The sequence below is a fragment of the Choloepus didactylus genome, chromosome 15 (genome assembly GCF_015220235.1).
Source record: "Choloepus didactylus isolate mChoDid1 chromosome 15, mChoDid1.pri, whole genome shotgun sequence".
Taxonomy (NCBI): Eukaryota; Metazoa; Chordata; class Mammalia; order Pilosa; family Megalonychidae; genus Choloepus; species Choloepus didactylus.
Window position 1 is genome coordinate 67,105,839 of NC_051321.1, and position 19,678 is coordinate 67,125,516.

The 19,678-nt window shown below is 40.0% G+C and overlaps 1 protein-coding gene and 1 non-coding gene across 2 annotated transcripts in view; both read left to right on the forward strand.

Annotated features, from left to right (window-relative positions):
- The window catches only part of EIF4EBP2 (eukaryotic translation initiation factor 4E binding protein 2), a 32,932-nt gene extending 14,867 nt beyond the window's left edge, over positions 1 to 18,065 (forward strand). Inside the window, exons 2-3 of the mRNA XM_037804690.1 lie at positions 10,491 to 10,676; positions 11,657 to 18,065. Of these exons, the coding sequence (XP_037660618.1) occupies positions 10,491 to 10,676; positions 11,657 to 11,688 (218 nt within the window). The 3' untranslated portion in view covers positions 11,689 to 18,065. The remainder of the gene's footprint in view (positions 1 to 10,490; positions 10,677 to 11,656) is intronic.
- Positions 7,034 to 7,203, forward strand: LOC119511018. Its single transcript, XR_005212110.1, has one exon. It is a non-coding gene; the product is annotated as a U1 spliceosomal RNA (small nuclear RNA).
- Positions 18,066 to 19,678: the final 1,613 nt, after the last annotated feature.

Consider the following 19,678-nt stretch of genomic DNA (forward strand, 5'->3'; position numbering starts at 1 on the left):
AAAACCAGGCAAAGATTCTACAAAAAAGGAAAACTACCGGCCAATCTCCCTAATGAATATAGATGCAGAAATCCTCAACAAAATACTTGCAAATCGAATCCAAAGACACATTAAAAAAATCATACACCATGACCAAGTGGGGTTTATTCCAGGCATGCAAGGATGGTTCAACATAAGAAAATCAATCAATGTACTACAACACATTAACAAGTCAAAAGGGAAAAATCAATTGATCATCTCAATCGATGCTGAAAAAGCATTTGACAAAATCCAACATCCGTTTTTGATAAAAAACACTTCAAAAGGTAGGAATTGAAGGAAACTTCCTCAACATGATAAAGAGCATATATGAAAAACCCACAGCCAGCATAGTACTCAATGGTGAGAGACTGAAAGCCTTCCCTCTAAGATCAGGAGCAAGACAAGGATGCCCGCTGTCACCAGTGTTATTCAACATTGTGCTGGAAGTGCTAGCCAGGGCAATCCGGCAAGACAAAGAAATAAAAGGCATCCAAATTGGAAAAGAAGAAGTAAAACTGTCATTGTTTGCAGATGATATGATCTTATATCTAGAAAACCCTGAGAAATCGACGATACAGCTACTAGAGCTAATAAACAAATTTAGCAAAGTAGCGGGATACAAGGTTAATGCACATAAGTCAGTAATGTTTCTATATGCTAGAAATGAACAAACTGAAGAGACACTCAAGAAAAAGATACCATTTTCAATAGCAACCAAAAAAATCAAGTACCTAGGAATCAACTTAACCAAAGATGTAAAAGACCTATACAAAGAAAACTACATAACTCTACTAAAAGAAATAGAAGGGGACCTTAAAAGATGGAAAAATATTCCATGTTCATGGATAGGAAGACTAAATGTCATTAAGATGTCAATTCTACCCAAACTCATCTACAGATTCAATGCAATCCCAATCAAAATTCCAACAACCTACTTTGCAGACTTGGAAAAGCTAGTTATCAAATTTATTTGGAAAGGGAAGATGCCTCGAATTGCTAAAGACACTCTAAAAAGAAAAACGAAGTGGGAGGACTTACACTCCCTGACTTTGAAGCTTATTATAAAGCCACAGTTGCCAAAACAGCATGGTACTGGCACAAAGATAGACATATAGATCAATGGAATCGAATTGAGAATTCAGAGATAGACCCTCAGATCTATGGCCGACTGATCTTTGATAAGGCCCCCAAAGTCACTGAACTGAGTCATAATGGTCTTTTCAGCAAATGGGGCTGGGAGAGTTGGATATCCATATCCAAAAGAATGAAAGAGGACCCCTACCTCACCCCCTACACAAAAATTAACTCAAAATGGACCAAAGATCTCAATATAAAAGAAAGTACCATAAAACTCCTAGAAGATAATGTAGGAGAACATCTTCAAGACCTTGTATTAGGCGGCCACTTCCTAGACTTTACACCCAAAGCACAAGCAACAAAAGAGAAAATAGATAAATGGGAACTCCTCAAGCTTAGAAGTTTCTGCACCTCAAAGGAATTTCTCAAAAAGGTAAAGAGGCAGCCAACTCAATGGGAAAAAATTTTTGGAAACCATGTATCTGACAAAAGACTGCTATCTTGCATATATAAAGAAATCCTACAACTCAATGACAATTGTACAGTCGGCCCAATTATAAAATGAGCAAAAGATAGGAAAAGACAGTTCTCTGAAGAGGAAATACAAATGGCCAAGAAACATGAAAAAATGTTCAGCTTCACTAGCTATTAGAGAGATGCAAATTAAGACCACAATGAGATACCATCTAACACCGGTTAGAATGGCTGCCATTAAACAAACAGGAAACTACAAATGCTGGAGGGGATGTGGAGAAATTGGAACTCTTATTCACTGTTGGTGGGACTGTATAATGGTTCAGCCACTCTGGAAGTCAGTCTGGCAGTTCCTTAGAAAACTAGATATAGAGTTACCATTCGACCCAGCGATTGCACTTCTCGGTATATACCTGGAAGATCGGAAAGCAGTGACACAAACAGGTATCTGCACGCCAGTGTTCATAGCAGCATTATTCACAATTGCCAAAATGTCCTTCAACAGATGAGCGGATAAATAAAATGTGGTATATACACACGATGGAATACTACGCGGCAGTAAGAAGGAACGATCTCGTGAAACATATGACAACATGGATGAACCCTGAAGACATAATGCTAAGCGAAATAAGCCAAGCTCAAAAAGAGAAATATTATATGCTACCACTAATGTGAACTTTGAAAAATATAAATCAAATGACTTATAATGTAGAATGTAGGGGAACTAGCAATAGAGAGCAATTAAGGAAGGGGGAACAATAATCCAAGAAGAACAGATAAGCCATTTAACGTTCTGGGGATGCCCAGGAATGACTATGGTCTGTTAATTTCTGATGGATATAGTAGGAGCAAGTTCACAGAAATGTTGCTATATTAGGTAACTTTCTTGGGGTAAAGTAGGAACATGTTGGAAGTTAAGCAGTTATCTTAGGTTAGTTGTCTTTTTCTTACTCCCTTGTTATGGTCTCTTTAAAATGTTCTTTTATTGTATGTTTGTTTTCTTTTTAACTTTTTTTTCATGCAGTTGATTTAAAAAAGAAGGGAAAGTTAAAAAAAAAAAAAAAACAATTAAAAAAAAAAGATGCAGTGCCCCCTTGAGGAGCCTGTGGAGAATGCAGGGGTATTCGCCTACCCCACCTCCATGGTTGCTAACATGACCACAGACATAGGGGACTGGTGGTTTGATGGGTTGAGCCCTCTACCACAGGTTTTACCCTTGGGAAGACGGTTGCTGCAAAGGAGAGGCTAGGCCTCCCTATGGTTGTGCCTAAGAGCCTCCTCCCAAATGCCTCTTTGTTGCTCAGATGTGGCCCTGTCTCTCTAGCTAAGCCAACTTGAAAGGTGAAATCACTGCCCTCCCCCCTATGTGGGATCAGACACCCAGGGGAGTGAATCTCCCTGGCAACGTGGAATATGACTCCCGGGGAGGAATGTAGACCTGGCATCGTGGGATGGAGAACATCTTCTTGACCAAAAGGGGGATGTGAAAGGAAATGAAATAAGCTTCAGTGGCAGAGAGAATCCAAAAGGAGCCGAGAGGTCACACTGGTGGGCACTCCTACGCACACTTTAGACAACCCTTTTTAGGTTCTAAAGAATTGGGGTAGCTGGTGGTGGATACCTGAAACTATCAAACTACAACCCAGAACCCATGAATCTCGAAGACAGTTGTATAATAATGTAGCTTATGAGGGGTGACAATGGGATCGGGAAAGCCATAAGGACCACACTCCACTTTGTCTAGTTTATGGATGAATGAGTAGAAAAATAGGGGAAGGAAACAAACAGACAAAGGTACCCAGTGTTGTTTTTTACTTCAATTGCTCTTTTTCACTCTAATTATTATTCTTGTTATTCTTGTGTGTGTGCTAATGAAGGTGTCAGGGATTGATTTGGGTGATGAATGTACAACTATTTAATGGTACTGTGAACAATCGAAAGTACGATTTGTTTTGTATGACTGCGTGGTATATGAATATATCTCAATAAAATGAAGATTAAAAAAAAAAAAAAAAGACATAATGCTGAGCAAAATAAGCCAGGCACAAAAAGAGAGATATTGTATGTTACCACTAATGTGAATTCTGTGAAAAATGTACAATGTTTTATACTGTAGAATGTAGGGAACCTAGAGATACCAATTAGTGGAGGGGGAATGATAATCTAATAAGAACAGATAAACTATGGAGGGTAATCTCAATGTTATGGGAATGCTCAGGAATGATTATGGTTTGTAAACTTTCTTGGATATAGTAAGATCATGTTGGAAGCAATAGAGTTATTTTAGGTTTTTTTTTTCTCTTATTCCTTTGTTTTCTTAGGGGTTGTTAATTTTCTTGGGGTATGGTAGGAACATGTTGGAAGCAATGTAGTTATTTTAGATTATTTGTTTTTCTTACTCCTCTGTTTGGACATGGTTTATTAATTTTCTTGGGGTATGGTAGGAACATATTGGAAGCAAAGTAGGTATTTTAGGTTATTTGTTTTCCTTAATCCATTGCTTTGTTTGAAATGTTGTGGGGTTTTTTTGGTTGTTGTTTGCCTGTTTGTTTTTAATTTTTTGATAAAGTTAAAAAATTGAAGAAAAATCAGTAGAAAAATGGGAGTAAAAACTAAATGACAAATAGGGTGGGATGGAGGGATGGTTTGGGTATTCTCTTTTCACTTTTATTTTTTGTTCTTATTCTGATTCTTTCTGATGTAAGGAAAATGTTCAGAAATAGATTGTGGTGATGAACGCATAACTATATGATCATACTGTGAACAGTTGATTGTATACCATGGATGACTGTATGGTTTGTGAATATATTTCAATAAAACTGAATTAAAAAAAAAAATTCCACTTGATCATGGTGTATTATCTTCTTAATGTGCCGTTGGATTCAGTTTGCTAGTTTTTGTTGAGGATTTTTGCATCTATATTCATAAGGGATATTGGTTTGTAATTTTCTTTTCTTGTGATACCTTTATCTGGCTTTGGTATTTGGGCGATACCAGCCTTATGGAATAAGTTAGGAATTTTTCCTTCCTCTTCAAGTTTTTGGAAGAGTTTGAGAAGGATTGGTGTTAATCCTTCTTGAGCTGTTTGCTAAAATTCACCAGTGAAGCCATCTGGTCCTGGATTTTTCTTTGTTGGGAGGTTTTTGATGACTGAATTTCTTTACTTGTTATTCATCTGTTAAGATTTTCTATTTCTTCTTGAGTCAGTTTAGTAATTTGTGTTTCCAGAAATTTGCCTAAGGTTATCTAATTTATTGACATGCAATTTTTCATAGTTTTCTCTTACCTTTTTTTTTTTTTTCCTGTAAGGTCAGTGGAATATCCCCACTTTCATTTCTGAGTTTTGTTATTTGTGTTCTCTTGTTTTCTTTGTCAGTATAGTTAAAGGCTTATCAATTTTATTGATCTTTTCAAAAAACCAGCTTTTGGTTTCGTTTATTCTGCTATTTTTTCTATTCTCTGTTTCATTTATTTCCACTCTAATCTTTGTTGTTTCCTTCCTTCTGCTCACTTTGGGTATAGTGTGGCTCTTCTTCATCTAGTTCCTCTAGGTATGATATTAGGTTACTGATTTGAGATCTTTCTTTATTAATGTAAGCAATTACAGCTATAAATTTCACTCTGAGCACTGCCTTTGCTGCATCCTATAAATTTGGGCGTGTTGTGTTTCATTTTCATTTGTCTCAATATATTTCCTAGTATCCCTTGTGATTGTTGATTGTTTAAAGAGTATATTTTGTTAATTTCTATCTATTTGTGAATTTTCCAGTTCTCCCTCTGTTACTGATTTCTAGCTTCATTCCATTGTGATCAGAGAAGATACTTTATGATTTCAATCTTTGTAAATTTATTGAGACTTATTTTGTGACCTGACTTTAAAAAATGGGCAAAGGGTCTGAATAGACATTTCTCCAAAGAAGATATACTTTGGAATGGCCAGTAAGTACATGAAGAGATCCTCAATATCATTAGCCATTAGGGAAATGCAGAATAAAACCAAACCACAAAAGACCACTTCACACCTGCTAGCATGTCTAGAATCAAAGGCAGGTAATAACAAGTGTTTTAAGGATGTAGAAAAATTGGAACCCTCATACACTGCTGGTAGGAAGGTGACGTAGTACAGCCACTTTGGAAAACAGTCTGGCAGTTCCTCAAAACATCAAATGTAGAGTTACCACATGACCCAGCAATTCAACTTTTAGGTTAGATACCCAATAGAAATGAAAACATATTATCCACATAAAAACTTGCACATGAATGCTTATAGCAGCATTATTCTTAATTACCAAAAAGTAGACACAATACAGATGTCTTACCAATGGATGAGTGGATAAACGAAATGTGGTATAACCATACAATGGAATGTTATTTGACAGCAAAAAGAAATCAAGTACTGATAAGTGCTACAACCTTGAAAACATTATGCCAAGTGAAAGAAGCAGTCTCAAAAGACCACATATTATATGATTCCACTTATGTGACTTGTCCAGAATAGGCTAATCTATAGAGACAGAAAGTAGATTTGTGGCTTCCTAGGGTTGGGAGGCTGGGGGAAATGGAGAAAACCTGCTAATGGGTGGGGGGTTTCTTTTTGGAGTGGTGACAGTATTCTAAAATTGATTTATGGTAATGGCTGTGCAATCTGTGAATACACTAAAAACTATTGAATTATATACTTTAAATAGGTGAATTGTATGGTATATGAATTATATTTCAATAAAAATGTAAAAAAAAAAAAAGCATAGTTGTTCAGGTTTCTCTGATACCTCCTATTAGGCAGAATCTCTTCTACCTGTTTACTTTTGGTACAGTTACAATTCTTTAATGCATAGGTTATTGCTAATATATACCTTAGAAATAGAAAACTTGCTTTTACCCTGTGCTTTTTTCCAGTACCTCATCCCTAGAGTTTCCAAGCTTGGTATACTGGAGAAATGAGAAAAAATCTTGTTCCAACTTGCAAGTTGAATGTTAGTAAGAACATTTCACAGTGAAACCTCACCGTTCTGAAATGTAGCCATGAACAAAAGTGGGGATGACACAACAGCTGTGCAAAGCTCCCTCTCTTTGGAGAGCCATGAGGCCCCTTCTCAGCCTGTTTGCTCTTACTTTACTTTTCTAGTAAGCAGATGGCTGATTTTCCAACCCAACAGATTAGAAGCATCTAGTTAAAATGGGTGTAAAGGATAGGAGTCTGTATGGAAAAAAAAAGGTTCATCTTAACGAGGCAGTGAGGGAGGAGACAAACTATAGAGTGGGTGAGTGTGTGTGACAAAACAAGCAAAACCTTGGCATCTAAGTTCTGTACAGTATAAGGTAAATAGCAACAATGGTATAGGTCCTGAGGCTTTCCAGGTCACAACATAATGTAATAAATGGTTTTCATTATAATGACCCTGATTCATCAAGAAAGGGTCAAATTATTTTCTGTTTAAGGTGGTAGAAAGTTTTAAATCCTACACTTACCTGGCAGGGGAAATACCATGATCATGAAGGTGGTTTTCCCAGGGTGAGGCGAGGCTGGTCCATTGCATTCCGGGGCCTGTTGACCCCTGCGATTTCCCCACATGCGGGAAACTCGACTGCATAATTTGTGTTGGTGGTGGGTTGCGTGCATGCTTTCCCCTGGAAAAAAAGGAAAGTTTTAAATCCCTATCAGAAAAATTGCCATCCAATATTATTTTCCTATTTTTCAATTTGAAAATAATTCAGATTGTTTACTTTTTGAAAGTTGGGCTATTATCTGCTATCCAGAATGACTCGTTCCTCATAATTTCCAGATGCTTTTGAGTTGTTACTACAGTTCTTTTTCAAAGCAAAGACGTGAAGATAAATTTCTACTTCTTTGTCCTAGGATGATGTTTAAAACAGGATATAGGACTTGTTTCACCCTTAAACCAGGAACAAATGGTTCCCAACTGTTGTTAAAGGACTGAGGACTAGATTGAGGCATGCAAAGCTTTTCTGCTAAGGTTAATGTGGTGTTGATTCCAGTCACAAATGGACTCTGGGCTTTTTTTTACTGTTAGTCTTTCTAACAGTAAAAATAGGAAGATTAATTCTAGCCCACTCTGGGAGTAGAATTCTTTTGTGAAGTCTTCAGCCTTGAATGTTTCATTTCACATTAGAGATAAAAGAAACACTGGTTTACAGTAATTAGAGCTGTTTATTCTAGTGCTCATTTTTGTTAACCTGACTTCCGCCGTGCTGTCCTTTAGAGCCCGGAGATTATCATCTACACCAGCATTCCCTTTTATTACCAATATTTTGTAATGCCCCCTTTACTATTCTGAAATGAATTTCTTAGATTGTATAACCTAGCTGTTCACATAATTGATTTTTCTAATTGTCATATAAGATGAAATATAAGGATTACGTAATTTATAAAATATATCAGCACTCAATCTCTGCCAAACTAGAAAACCAAAAAAAAATGTTTAAACCAAAACCACCTCCACCGAAGTCTGTAACATTCCCTAGGGGGCAGTAACTCCCCATTGAGAAGCAGTGCTTCGTGGTCCTATTGAATAAATAGGTTGCTGTGCCATCTGCTCTTGACGCTGTTATTTTATATGTAAGTAGCAGTTACTTTCCACTCCTTTCACTTTAGACAACCTAATCCCACTCTCGGGATGTAGAAAGAGAGGAAAGAGTGCTGGACTAGAAGTCGGTAGACCACAGTTAGTTCTCATTCTGCTTCTAAAATTAGCTCTATGAATTAAGACACTCACCTGTCACGATGAGAAGCTGTAATAGAGGATCTCTATTCTTAAACCATTGTTACCGGAATTTTGAACGAAAGAAGAGGTAGAGATGAAGTTGGGTCCTTTATCTTATTGCAGCAATTCCCAAACTTTAAAGTATATAAAAATCACCTGGAAACTTGAAAAAATAGGGGTTTTCAGGTTCTGCTCCCAGAGATTCTGATTTTTTAACAAGCAGCCCAGATGATGCTGGTGCAGATATCTGTAGCTCACAACCCCCAAAATATTGTTCTGGTGTGTTCCAAAGTATGGTGCACTGTTTTTCTTCATAATTTATTAAAGAAGTTGAAAACCAGATACTTTATTTTCACTTCTTGTAAACTATAAATATGATTGTTTCCAGGGTAGTTACAAGAGAAATAGATAGTAAAAAAGAAATTCAATATCCTTTGGAGTTGGTTTGAAAGCTTTAAGGGTTTTGTTTTGAAGTGCCTTCATGTGCTAATAGATGTCCGGCTGAGAGCATTCTGGAACCATTTCCATTTTGAAAAACTTAAGTCATCCTTTCCTGTGACTAAGTGCCTTTTGTAGTATTATCACGGAGAATATGTTTAGTGCTTAATTTTGTTGTTAAAGCAAGGATGTGGGGGTGGGAGCAGGGTCTCTGTTTTCTTACCTCAGAAGGCATTAATTTGACTATTTTCCATCCACAGGAAAAAAAGTTATTTTCTAGCATTTGTGCATCATAGCACCACTGTGAATATTAACCTTAGAAAATCACTGGGTTTGTAACTTGTTTCCCAACTATTAATGTTGGCAATATTTCTTTAGATTAAGTATTATTCTTCCTTTAGAAGGATTCCTGAGTTTCCATTTTTCTTGCAGTAAATGCCTTGCTTTTTATCCATTTGCTCCCTCTCATTTCATATAGATTGGTTAGCTGTTCTATCTGTTCTCCTGGGATATAGCCATCACATGTTATTGGAGGAAATCTGTCCGAACCAGACCCTCATTATAATATGACAAGTTTGTTTTTGTTTTAACCTGAGAGCCTAAAAGCATTTTGCCAGCAAGTAGTATTTAGATTTTACTCCCTTTAAACTGGGTAGGTTTGTATGCAATTTTACTGTTAAGCATAATACCATCTTTAATTTGGATGTCTTAACTCCAAAGGCAAGTTTTTCTTCTCTGGATTTAAGCCTACCACCTCCAGTGGCCGCTTCCCTTTGTTTGCTTAGGCAGGGATGGCAAATATGCTGGGCTATCCCTACCCCTCCCCACCCTTGCCCCCTTAGCAGACATCACTGATCACCACGTTCTTTCTTACTGCCTCAGCCATAGTCTTAGAATCATCAGCAGAGTGCCAGGCATCCACTACATCTGGCCATCAGGCATCTCTAACCTGTCACTTAGTTGTATGTCTTATTTATAGCCATTAGTGCCTTGGGAAGACCATGACAGAAGGAATAGACAACAGTTTTCTTAACTGTTTATCAGGTAGAATGTACTCTTTGAAACCATGTTTAAAAACATTGTGGTAGCACTTTTTGGTAAGCATATTCTGTTTTGTAGAATAGAGAGAGGCCACCATTTCCAGCTTCTACCAAAACTATCTGGGAAAAGTATCAGTCACAGAAACCTTAAAGTGGCTATCTATCTATTGCCTATTTTTTTCACGTACTTCTTGTTTGTTTATTCCTTCATTTAATTTTGATTTTTGTTTGTTTTTTGTTGTTTTCTTTTTTGGGGGCGAGCTACTTAATGTAGATCTTAAGGTCCTAGGACCTAACACAGATATAAATAGGACATAGCCCCCTCATAAGGAACTCAGTCTGTAGAGAAAGATAGGCAAACAGACACATGCAAATACAGTGTGCGGAGTCCTGTAATAGTGATATGTGTTAAATAAGGTGTGGAACTGGGGAGAAAAACTTTTTTTCAATTAAAAAAAAAATTCTCCAACAGGAACCGATGTTGGAGCTGCAGCTTGAAGGGTGAGCAGGAGTTGAACCAGGCAGAGGAGGAGAGCAGGGCATTCTAGATAGCAGAGGAGGCTGGTCAGTCAGGGAGATTCTAGCTTGTCTTTTGTCCCTGGGATTGTAAAATCTTTAAGGGTTAGGATTAGGTGGGGCTTAAACTAAATTCCTGGGTATTATTATATGCTGACAGGCCCATAATTTGTTTCAAACCCTTTTCAACCCTATTTTCCAGGAACCCGAATCATTTATGATAGAAAGTTTCTGTTGGATCGTCGCAATTCTCCCATGGCTCAGACCCCGCCCTGCCATCTGCCCAATATCCCAGGAGTGACTAGCCCTGGCACCTTAATTGAAGACTCCAAAGTAGAAGTAAACAATTTAAACAACTTGAACAATCACGACAGGAAGCATGCAGTTGGTAAGAGCCTGCCAGGGGTGGGAACCAAGAGGGTGGCCCTGGGAATTTGAATGTCCATCTGCTGTCAGTTGGGAAAATGTTGATGGTTCAGTTATAATTAATGTTCCGTTATATGCCTCTAAGGTTTCTTAGGCCCCCCACATCCCGACGGTTTACTGAAATACTCTGGAGACCCTGAGAGCTAAATCATGATCAAATGTAACATAGTTAGGAGGGCAGAGTGGAAGGGATCCAAAATCAGGGAATGGTAAACCTCAAAGATGACTCCTTGAACCATACCTTAAGGCCTACCTAGCCTAGGCTTTATTGGTCTATGGATGAAACACACACACACAAAGAAAAACAGAATTTAGTCGCCCCATTTCCATCACTCTCAAGAAATAGAGCTTATTTCTTATAAGAAGAATGTCCTTTTTATTGGTATGGGAACTATTTCTCCCATTTTCCAGAACTGCCTATAATATTTAAATAAACACCCTCCTACACACACAGATACACATTGTAAGTGATAAATCCTCTTTATCTATCTGGAAGCAGAACAGTGAGGTGGAAATGGTCAGCTCCTGAAGTAAAACTCAGGGGTTGCACTTGGTGACTCCTGTACTTGAGCCAGCATTCTGCTTCCTTAAATTCAAAATGAGTTTTTAATGGACAAACTGAAGATTAAGAGCAGAGCCATAGTTCAAAGCCTCCGGAAGAGTGTGCTGACGTGATACATGGCAAATTGCTCCCCATGGGCTGCTGTTTGGTCAACCTGTGGAAAAAAAGACACTGGGAAAGTTTTCACTTGTATCATTTCCCCAAATGCTCCTTACCAGGGGTGATGTGACTGCTGTTATTTTTCTGATTAAAAACATCAGCCACGGCAAAGCAGAATAATTTTTTAAGGCCACGGAGAATAGGGCAAAAGGAATGACAGTTAAAACTGTTTTGCTGCTTCTTTTTTGTGAAAAATTTTTCCCTTCCTTCATCCTAACCAGGGGATGATGCTCAGTTTGAGATGGACATCTGACTTCCTGCAAGGATCAGAGGAAATGCAGCAACACTGACACGTGTGCACCTGATTTGGCCAACAGGATCAACATGGAAAAGACAGAAGAGGCAGCACCAGCAGTCCCCTTTGCATTTCTCCACCTCCTCCTCTTCCTCCGGTGCCAAATGATGAGATGAGCTTCATCTGACCATATCCTCTCCCTGTTTCGTGTTCTCCTTCCCAGTTAGATAGATTACATTGACAGCCCTTAGCATATTTCTGTAGAACTAAGCAGCCCACAGAGGAAAACAGTTAAATTCTGGCTCCCCTGGTCATTTTTCCATTGAGACTGCCCCCCACCCACCCTTTTTTTTTTGTCTCAAATCTTATTTACAACCTACCAATAACCACCTGACTGGGGAATTGGGGAAGGGATACAGAAGTTTGATGGGTTCAACATTATTCATGTCTCACCTTCCTGTATCCCACTTGTGGTTCAGTCCTGCAGGAGTCTGGGTTCAGAATCTTTAAAACTATTGACAAAAATAATGAACAAAAGGAGAGCTGCTTTCCTTCTGACCTTGGGGTGTTTGTCCTTAGGGACAGAGCAGTTTGTGCAGCTCTGGTAGCGTTACTCTCTGCTTCCCCTCCTTCCTCTGGAAGGAATGTCTTGCATCTTTAGTACTATAGTTCATCTTCCCATTTCTTTACTTAGCGCATTTGTGCAAAAAATTTAAAACTCTTTACATCAGAGGGAAGCCTTAGTAACCAGCTATTCTTTCCTCTTCTCCCATTCCTCTCTGCTTGCCATCTGATTGCTCTGGAGTCCTCTTGAACTCGGAAATATCCAGGTGACTTTCTCTGCTCCCAGAGCAGGTCTATACCAAGTAATAGAGAGAGGCACTTTGGCCTCCACTTTTTGGATAAGGCCTGAGATAATGTTGTGCCGGATAATAAGAATGACCTCTGAATAGCATTGAACCATTTGAGTACCCAGTCTCTGCAGTCACTGTTTTACAATCCAATGGGCATTGGGATGTTTATTGCCTTGCATTACAGTTTCTTATATTTTGAATTTGAAATTGACTTTCAGAACTTTTTTTTCTTTTGTGGACCTGCTTTGTTTGGCTGCTGGGATAGATAAGCATGGGCTGATAAACATGTTCTTCCCTGTTTTCTTATTTCCCATTGTACTCTGAATTTTCCCTGTCTTACCCCCCCACCACCACCACCTCCTTTCCTTCCTTTTTCTCAGCCAACCCATTTTTCAAATTCACATCTAAGGTACCTCAAGTGTTGGTATCTGATATGTGTCATTCCTCTTATCTGAGGAGTGACCGTTTATTTTTAAAATGACTACAGACCTATTTTTAGATATGTTTTCAGTACAACTCTGAACAGCAACTTTTTAATTAAACATCTTCCAGTGTTAGGAGGTGAGAAGTGTCTGTGGAAGAGTCTGCTGCTCTGTGTCACCAGCCTTTGTCCCCCAGCCCTCAGGAGCGCTTTCCTTCCCCTCTGGTTCTGGGCGTGAATGTTTAGAGTTAGTAGTGGGTGGTTTGTGAAACTGGACTATCCTTCCTGGCTGTGGGTCGATCGTGAAAGCCTCGTTCTTTTCTTGCTCCTTTGCTTTTTTATTCTCTGTCTTCCCTACTCCGCTGTCCTATGACTGTCGACTGGCACAATAATCTCAGAAGTGACTGCCCTCATACAAAGACAAATCCATCCCCGCATAAGAAAGACCAGTGAAGTAGCCACTGGTGTCTTTGGAATTTCTAGTTGAATTTGGTGCCCTGACCCTCTTACTAAGAGATCAGATATCAGGGTGAGAGTAACAGTACAATTGGTTAAGCAAGAAAACCATTTTTCTTTTGACCCATGAAGAGTCTATTTGTAAATACATTTTAGAAGGGAGAAGGATGTCTGAGGAATTTTTTTGTGCTTTCTGCTACAAAATGTGAGTAGTTCAAACAGTGAAAACCTTTTGTGATGGTTGATGCCTCTCAGGAATAAGCTGGATCTCCAGTGTTTTGGGGATGCTTTGAGTCCCAAAATTTGATGACCAGAAAAGTATTTTTGTTTGTTTGTTTAATATATCCCTGTTCTGATTTTAATTAAAATCCAAATTTCACTTTACATACTCTTGGAAAATTTTAAGTTGCACTGTAATTTGCATAAGAAGCTTGCTCAGGACAGCACCTCTTTGGCACTTGGGGAGCTTGATTCTGCGAATGGAGCTTTTCATTCTTCAAACACTGGCTTGGGCATCCTGTGGAATCTTGACTACAACTAGTAGCTACTTCAGTCTTATCAGTTAGCAGAAGTCCCCTTGATCTTTACCCCTGCAAATGAAAACTTGGCTTCATCTCTGAACAATGGGGAATGCGTGGATTTAAAACACAAGACATTGAATAGTATCAAGATGCCATTTTGCCCTCTCTTGGGGAATTTCTGCACATTGCCCCCTAATCAGAACATAGGTTTCTAGTAATTCTTCGGAGTGCCAGCTGTATATGACTGCAGTGGCCAAATCCCTTTTTCTTCTCTGCATGGACCTCCTCACTGCTTGCTGCAGTTCTTTCCTGGAGGCTACCACTACTAGAGATGCTGGGATTGCCATAAATCAGCACTTTAAAAATGGTTCCACAAGGCAAGAGATAAACTTACAATAGATGTCATTTTTGTGTTATGCCTTATAAAATCATTTTCAGGGCAAGCTGGAGTCCATTAGTTGGTTTTCTTCTGGATGTTTGGCAGGAAACTGACAGGTGAAGCCCTAAATGAATAATCTATCTTGGCTTTTTCTTGGGGAACACCTTCAGGGTACCATTTGAATGAGAAGGTTCTTAAAATCTCAGTTACCATTTGTACTTTTCTCTTATGAGGAAACCATGTTTCTGTGCTTCTGGGGCAATCAGTCTTAGTGAGAAATGACCTCTCTCCACATTCCTGCAGGAGATATGCATTGTCTTTAGGGGGTGGTTCATTGAGTGTACTACTTCCTCATATTTTGATTTAATGGTATATTTTTCTTGAGAACACAGGTGTAGAGAAACTGGCTTTAGGTATTGGTCTTCCAAGTCAAGGGTTTTGTTCTTCCATCTGTATTAGTTATCTATTGCTGTGTAACAAATTACCCCATAACTTAATATCTTAAAACAGCAGACATTGCCTCATGGTTTCTGTGAGTTAGGAGTTTGGGGTGGCTTAGTGTTGTGGTTTTGGCACAGGATCTCCTGGGGCTGCAGTCCTCTGAGACTGTGATCTGCTTCCAAGCTCTTTTTATGGCTATTGGCAGGATGCCTCAGCTTTTCATCATGTGTGTCTATCCATGGGGCAACATGAGTGTCCTCACAACATGGCAGCCGGCTTCCCCTAGAGCACATGGTCCTCCAGAAAGAGGGCAGTGCCTTTTATGACATAGTCTCCAAAATAACAGTCCCTTTCTCTTTATTCCATTCCTTAGAAACAAGCCACTAAGCCCAGCCTATACTCGAGGGGAGGGGAATTATCCTTCGCCTCTTTAATGGAGCAGTATCAAAGAATTTGTCTCCAGCAGGACACCCTGTCCCCAACAGGACAAAACCAGGTCAACAGGGAGGTGCGTTTAAACTAAATGATATGCTGAGAGAGATATTACTACTGAAAACAATTCTTTTAAGATGTGGTCACCAAACTGGGATAGAAGATAGGCTTTCTGTCTTCCCCAGAATACATCTGCTGTTTTTGAGAGGGATGGCAAGAAAGGGCAACTCCCAGAAGTATAGTATCAATACATCTGCTGACTACCAGCAACCCAAGGACACTTATTTGCAAGTCCTAGGCTTTGTGTCACTTATAGTAATGGCTAGGAATTGACAGAGAAAGGGGAATAGATCCTAACAACTGAGCCACTAAAGCTGATTTAATTGGAGTCCAGATTGTCAAGCAAAGGAAGCACAGTGAATTCGATGTTAGGTTATTGGGCGGAAGAAAGGAAAACAGTTTAGATTCAGAATGAAACAGATAATGGTATTGGGAAGCCAGGTCCCCACCGGAGTCAGTGCCTGGTACATGGACTTTCCAACCACACCAGCTTAAATAGATAGGTCAGGTCTCTTACCCAAGAAACAACTTCTCAGTAAAGTAGGGAAATCTGGGAATTAAAAATGTTTGGTTGTGCTTGATTGCTCCTTTAAATCCAATGTGCAAGTTAACCCCACGTGCCTACCTCGTTCCTGGCTTCCTGATGGAAATGTACTATCAAAGAGAACCAGTCTTGTCTTAATCCTCAAGAGAAATTTAAATGAGACTTGTCAGTTCAGCAAATTCTTTTCGAATGTCTGCTACATGTTTCTGGGCACCCATTCCTAACCAAGTTTTTAGATATTTTAGATATTTCAGACATCTTGAAGATGCAAATTCTTGTTTATATTTAGGCTCTGCCTCTTCCCAGCTTCTTCCTCTTTGTAGTCCTGCTTGCTTTAGAGTGTACTTGATAAGAGGTATCACTGCTGAGGCAGCTATAAGAAAGGTACTTCTCCCAGAAGAAAGGAACTCATTTTTAAAGGACCTCAAATGGATTTTGTTTTTCCTTCTGAATGGTCTTCTTTTTTCTTTCTTTCTCCTCTATTGGGGTTACCAGCTCTTTGGTACTCTTAGACCTTACCTTCCCAGTTTAACATGTTAAGTCCCACATTTCCATTAGAATGCAACCTGATGGGTTTCACCCTGGGAGTCCACCCTTCAGCTAGTATATATTAATTAATGCCTGCTTTGAATCAAGACACCTGGTAAGGGGCTTACCTGTTGGCAGCAATGTCCCGGAGATGGAATCTTTTTTCCTCTCTTGATAACTAGCTGCTTGAAGCCCAGGGCCCTTCCCCCTTTGCATTCCCCTTTAGAGGAGGCCCTACTGCTCTTCTCTGTCTGGTTCAGAACTTTCCCTTCTTGGCATGTCATCTGGGCTACATGCATATGGGCAGCTATTTATTAATCTGCGAAATCCAATCACTTACCCACCCTTGATATCTGGGAGGGGGTAGTCTTTGTTTTAAAGAAGGATTGTTTCTTTTGGAGGGCAATTTATGTCTGGACTATGAAGGGGGAGTAGTTCCCCCACAATTAGTTACCTCTCAGCTTTTAAGAAAAGATGAAATCCAATCTTGATACAGTGGGTCACACTTTTTAGAATCCTTATACCCCAGAAGCATTTCTGTAACAGTAATGGGTTTCGGTTTAGTACTGGAGTTTTCTTGAGACTAGTTCACAGAAATTTCTTGCTCAAGACTGTAAAGATGGTTGCCTCATACTAATTTTTCCAATTAATCATTCACTTAACCTCTCCCACCCTCTGGAATTTAAATTTCTTTCTCTGGGCTAGTCCTGGAAGTTGATACCTTTTGTCAGAGCTTAGACTTAGGAGAGGTCTTTGAGTCCCTGTTCAGATGGTCTGTGATTTCCTCTTTGCTTAACCTCTGCCTGCAAACCTGGCAGATCAAACTATATGTCACGGATGCCAGGTGGAAAATATTACTGAAATGAAACAGATTTTCCAGGTTGTTTAAACTCTCCCTCTGCTACCTTTCCAAGTGAGGGAAGCTGGCAAAAGAGATGCTGCAATGCTTGATAATCATTTGACCACAATGAAACTTCCAAATGGAGCTCTTGCTGGTGCTTAAAACCGAAATTCCTGAGCATTTCAAGCTTAGAGGATCCTATGAATTTAGTGTGGAATATCCATGCTAGCCCCTCAGTGTATCCCTTCCCTCTTCATTTTAATCTTAAAAAAAAAAAAAAATCCAGGCCCACGCCAAGGGTAATTTCTACTTGAAGCCACGGGAGTGGGAAGGAACACTACATAGAGCAGAGATGACGGGCAGGTTGTGTGAGTGAGCCATCCTGCTCCTAGCGTCTGTATCCAAGCCACTGAGTACTGTGAGCCAGTGCCTTTCCTTCACCTGAAGTTGGAGCCCATCTCTCCACCTGGGTGAGGATGCCCTCTGCTACCCCAGAGGGTAAACCCTAAAGAAGGTGTTTGGGAGAGCCCAGAGGACACTTACAGATTTGGTTGTCCATTTTAGGTGTCTTTAAAGTATTTTACAAAGAAGATGCCCTTCCCCACCTTAGTGCCACCAGTGGCCCACTTCCATCATTCTAACTGGAGAAGTGGAAGCTGCTGGCACTTCCCTTGGTCTTCCCTTCCTCTCCCTGGTGTGGTTGTCCCCTCACCTCTCCCATCCATTTCACTGTTGTGGATGGAGAGCAGCGGGCACTGTGCAGTCTTTGAGGCAGTTCTGTGTGATTCCATGATAGGTTTTTTGTTTGTCTGTTTTTTAACCGTCCTTCAAAACCAGCAGTTTAGAAATTAAGAAAAACATTAAATTCTCACCAATGGTTGCTGTTACAGTTAAATCAATAAAGATCTTGAATATCAACTTCATGTTCAGTTAAAAGTTTTTTTTCAGATGATATCCTGAGGACTATTTCACATTTGGGGGCTCTTAGCTGGTGAGGGAGATGGGCAAAGGTAGTTGGCCTCTTTATGCATCAGTTCTCAACACTTAGGGAGCACCTTTGTCCATCTGGCCCTGGATATGCAAGGAGATATGACCCTTTCAAGAAGGAAGTCCCTGATCCTGTGCGCAGGAGCTTGGAGAAGGTGAGTGTGCTGGGGACAAATACATGGAAGGCCTTGGTGCCAGCCAGGAGGAGTCCTAAAGGTTGTTCCTCTTCTCTGAAGGGGCTCTGCCTCTGCCCCATGAGCATCAAGTGCCTTGCTGCTGCTAATCTCCTTCTCACATGTTGGTCTTGAGAAGGAGAATTGTGCCCTTGCAGGTTTCAGATTTTCCTGTGAGCGGAGGTCCAGATTTGAGGAGATGTATTCCTAACAGGACAGTGTGGAGGTTTAGGACCCAGACTTTGGAGTCAGACGGGCTTGAATTCCAGCTGTCCTGCTCAGTGGCCACATGACCACACATGGGCTGCTTTCTCTAAACCTTTTAGTTTTCTCTAAAACGGGATTAAGGAAGCAATGTTTTCTAAGTTGTTGTGAGGCACAGGCAAGATAATGTAAAGCACTTAGCCCATGCCTGGTATGTTAAGAATTCAAAAAATAGTAGTTACCATTAAAAAGCTCAAGCTAGCTCAGTTGGCATGCATAGCCAGAAGCTGTTCAGATTGGGTCTTCTTTCCCCTTGGATTTTGGGAGTGGAGCAGGCTCCACCACCTAGTTACGAGAACTTCAGAGTAAAGAAATTCTTTAAGGGAAGATGGGGCCAAAATAATTTTGAAAGCACTTTGATACCCTTTACTCTGTCCCAGTCAATTTGGGATGGAGATAATTTTACTGCGAATAAAAGGAGACTTTTTCCAAGATGGAGATAAGCCTCACAACAGCTGTGGTGCTATTTGATGGTCGTGTGCACTTCCCTCCTCTTGTCTAGCCCATGTTTCTCTTCCTCTCCTCTTAGGTTGTCTTTCCTTTTCTCCACTTCTGCCTACTTCCAGGGCCCGTATGCTTTCCCAGCCAGGAAAAGGAACACATCCAGTTTTTCCACTCAGCTATGGATTTGGCACTGCTATTTGAACAGTAGATTTTTGCCTTCTGAGCAAGTTAAAATAACTACTGACTATTCTATTAGGGCCCCCTCCTAGCCCCCAGCTTAGGACAGGACGCAGTTCTCAGAGGCAACATTTCCTCTATGATTTAGAAAGCCTTCAGCTGACACAGGGTCAAGGGCCATGGAGCCATGTGGCAGGCTCAGACGTTGGCCTTGGCCCCAAATGCCTCCAGGCAGATAGCAGAATAGCCCTAGTGCTGGCACAGTGAATACTGAGCTTTCAACAGGAGCCAGCAAAATGCAAAGTTTAACTAGTTTGTGCCTGCATCTTCTACTTTATATGAGGCAGTGCCCTGTCATCAGGGAGGTTCTCTGAATCAATAGAGCTGCTAACCGTAAACACTCCCAGACTGTAGCCACAAATAGCTTGACCTTTAGCTTTCCTGGCCCCAGCCCTGTAAGAGCCTACTTAGTGAAGATGTTCTAAA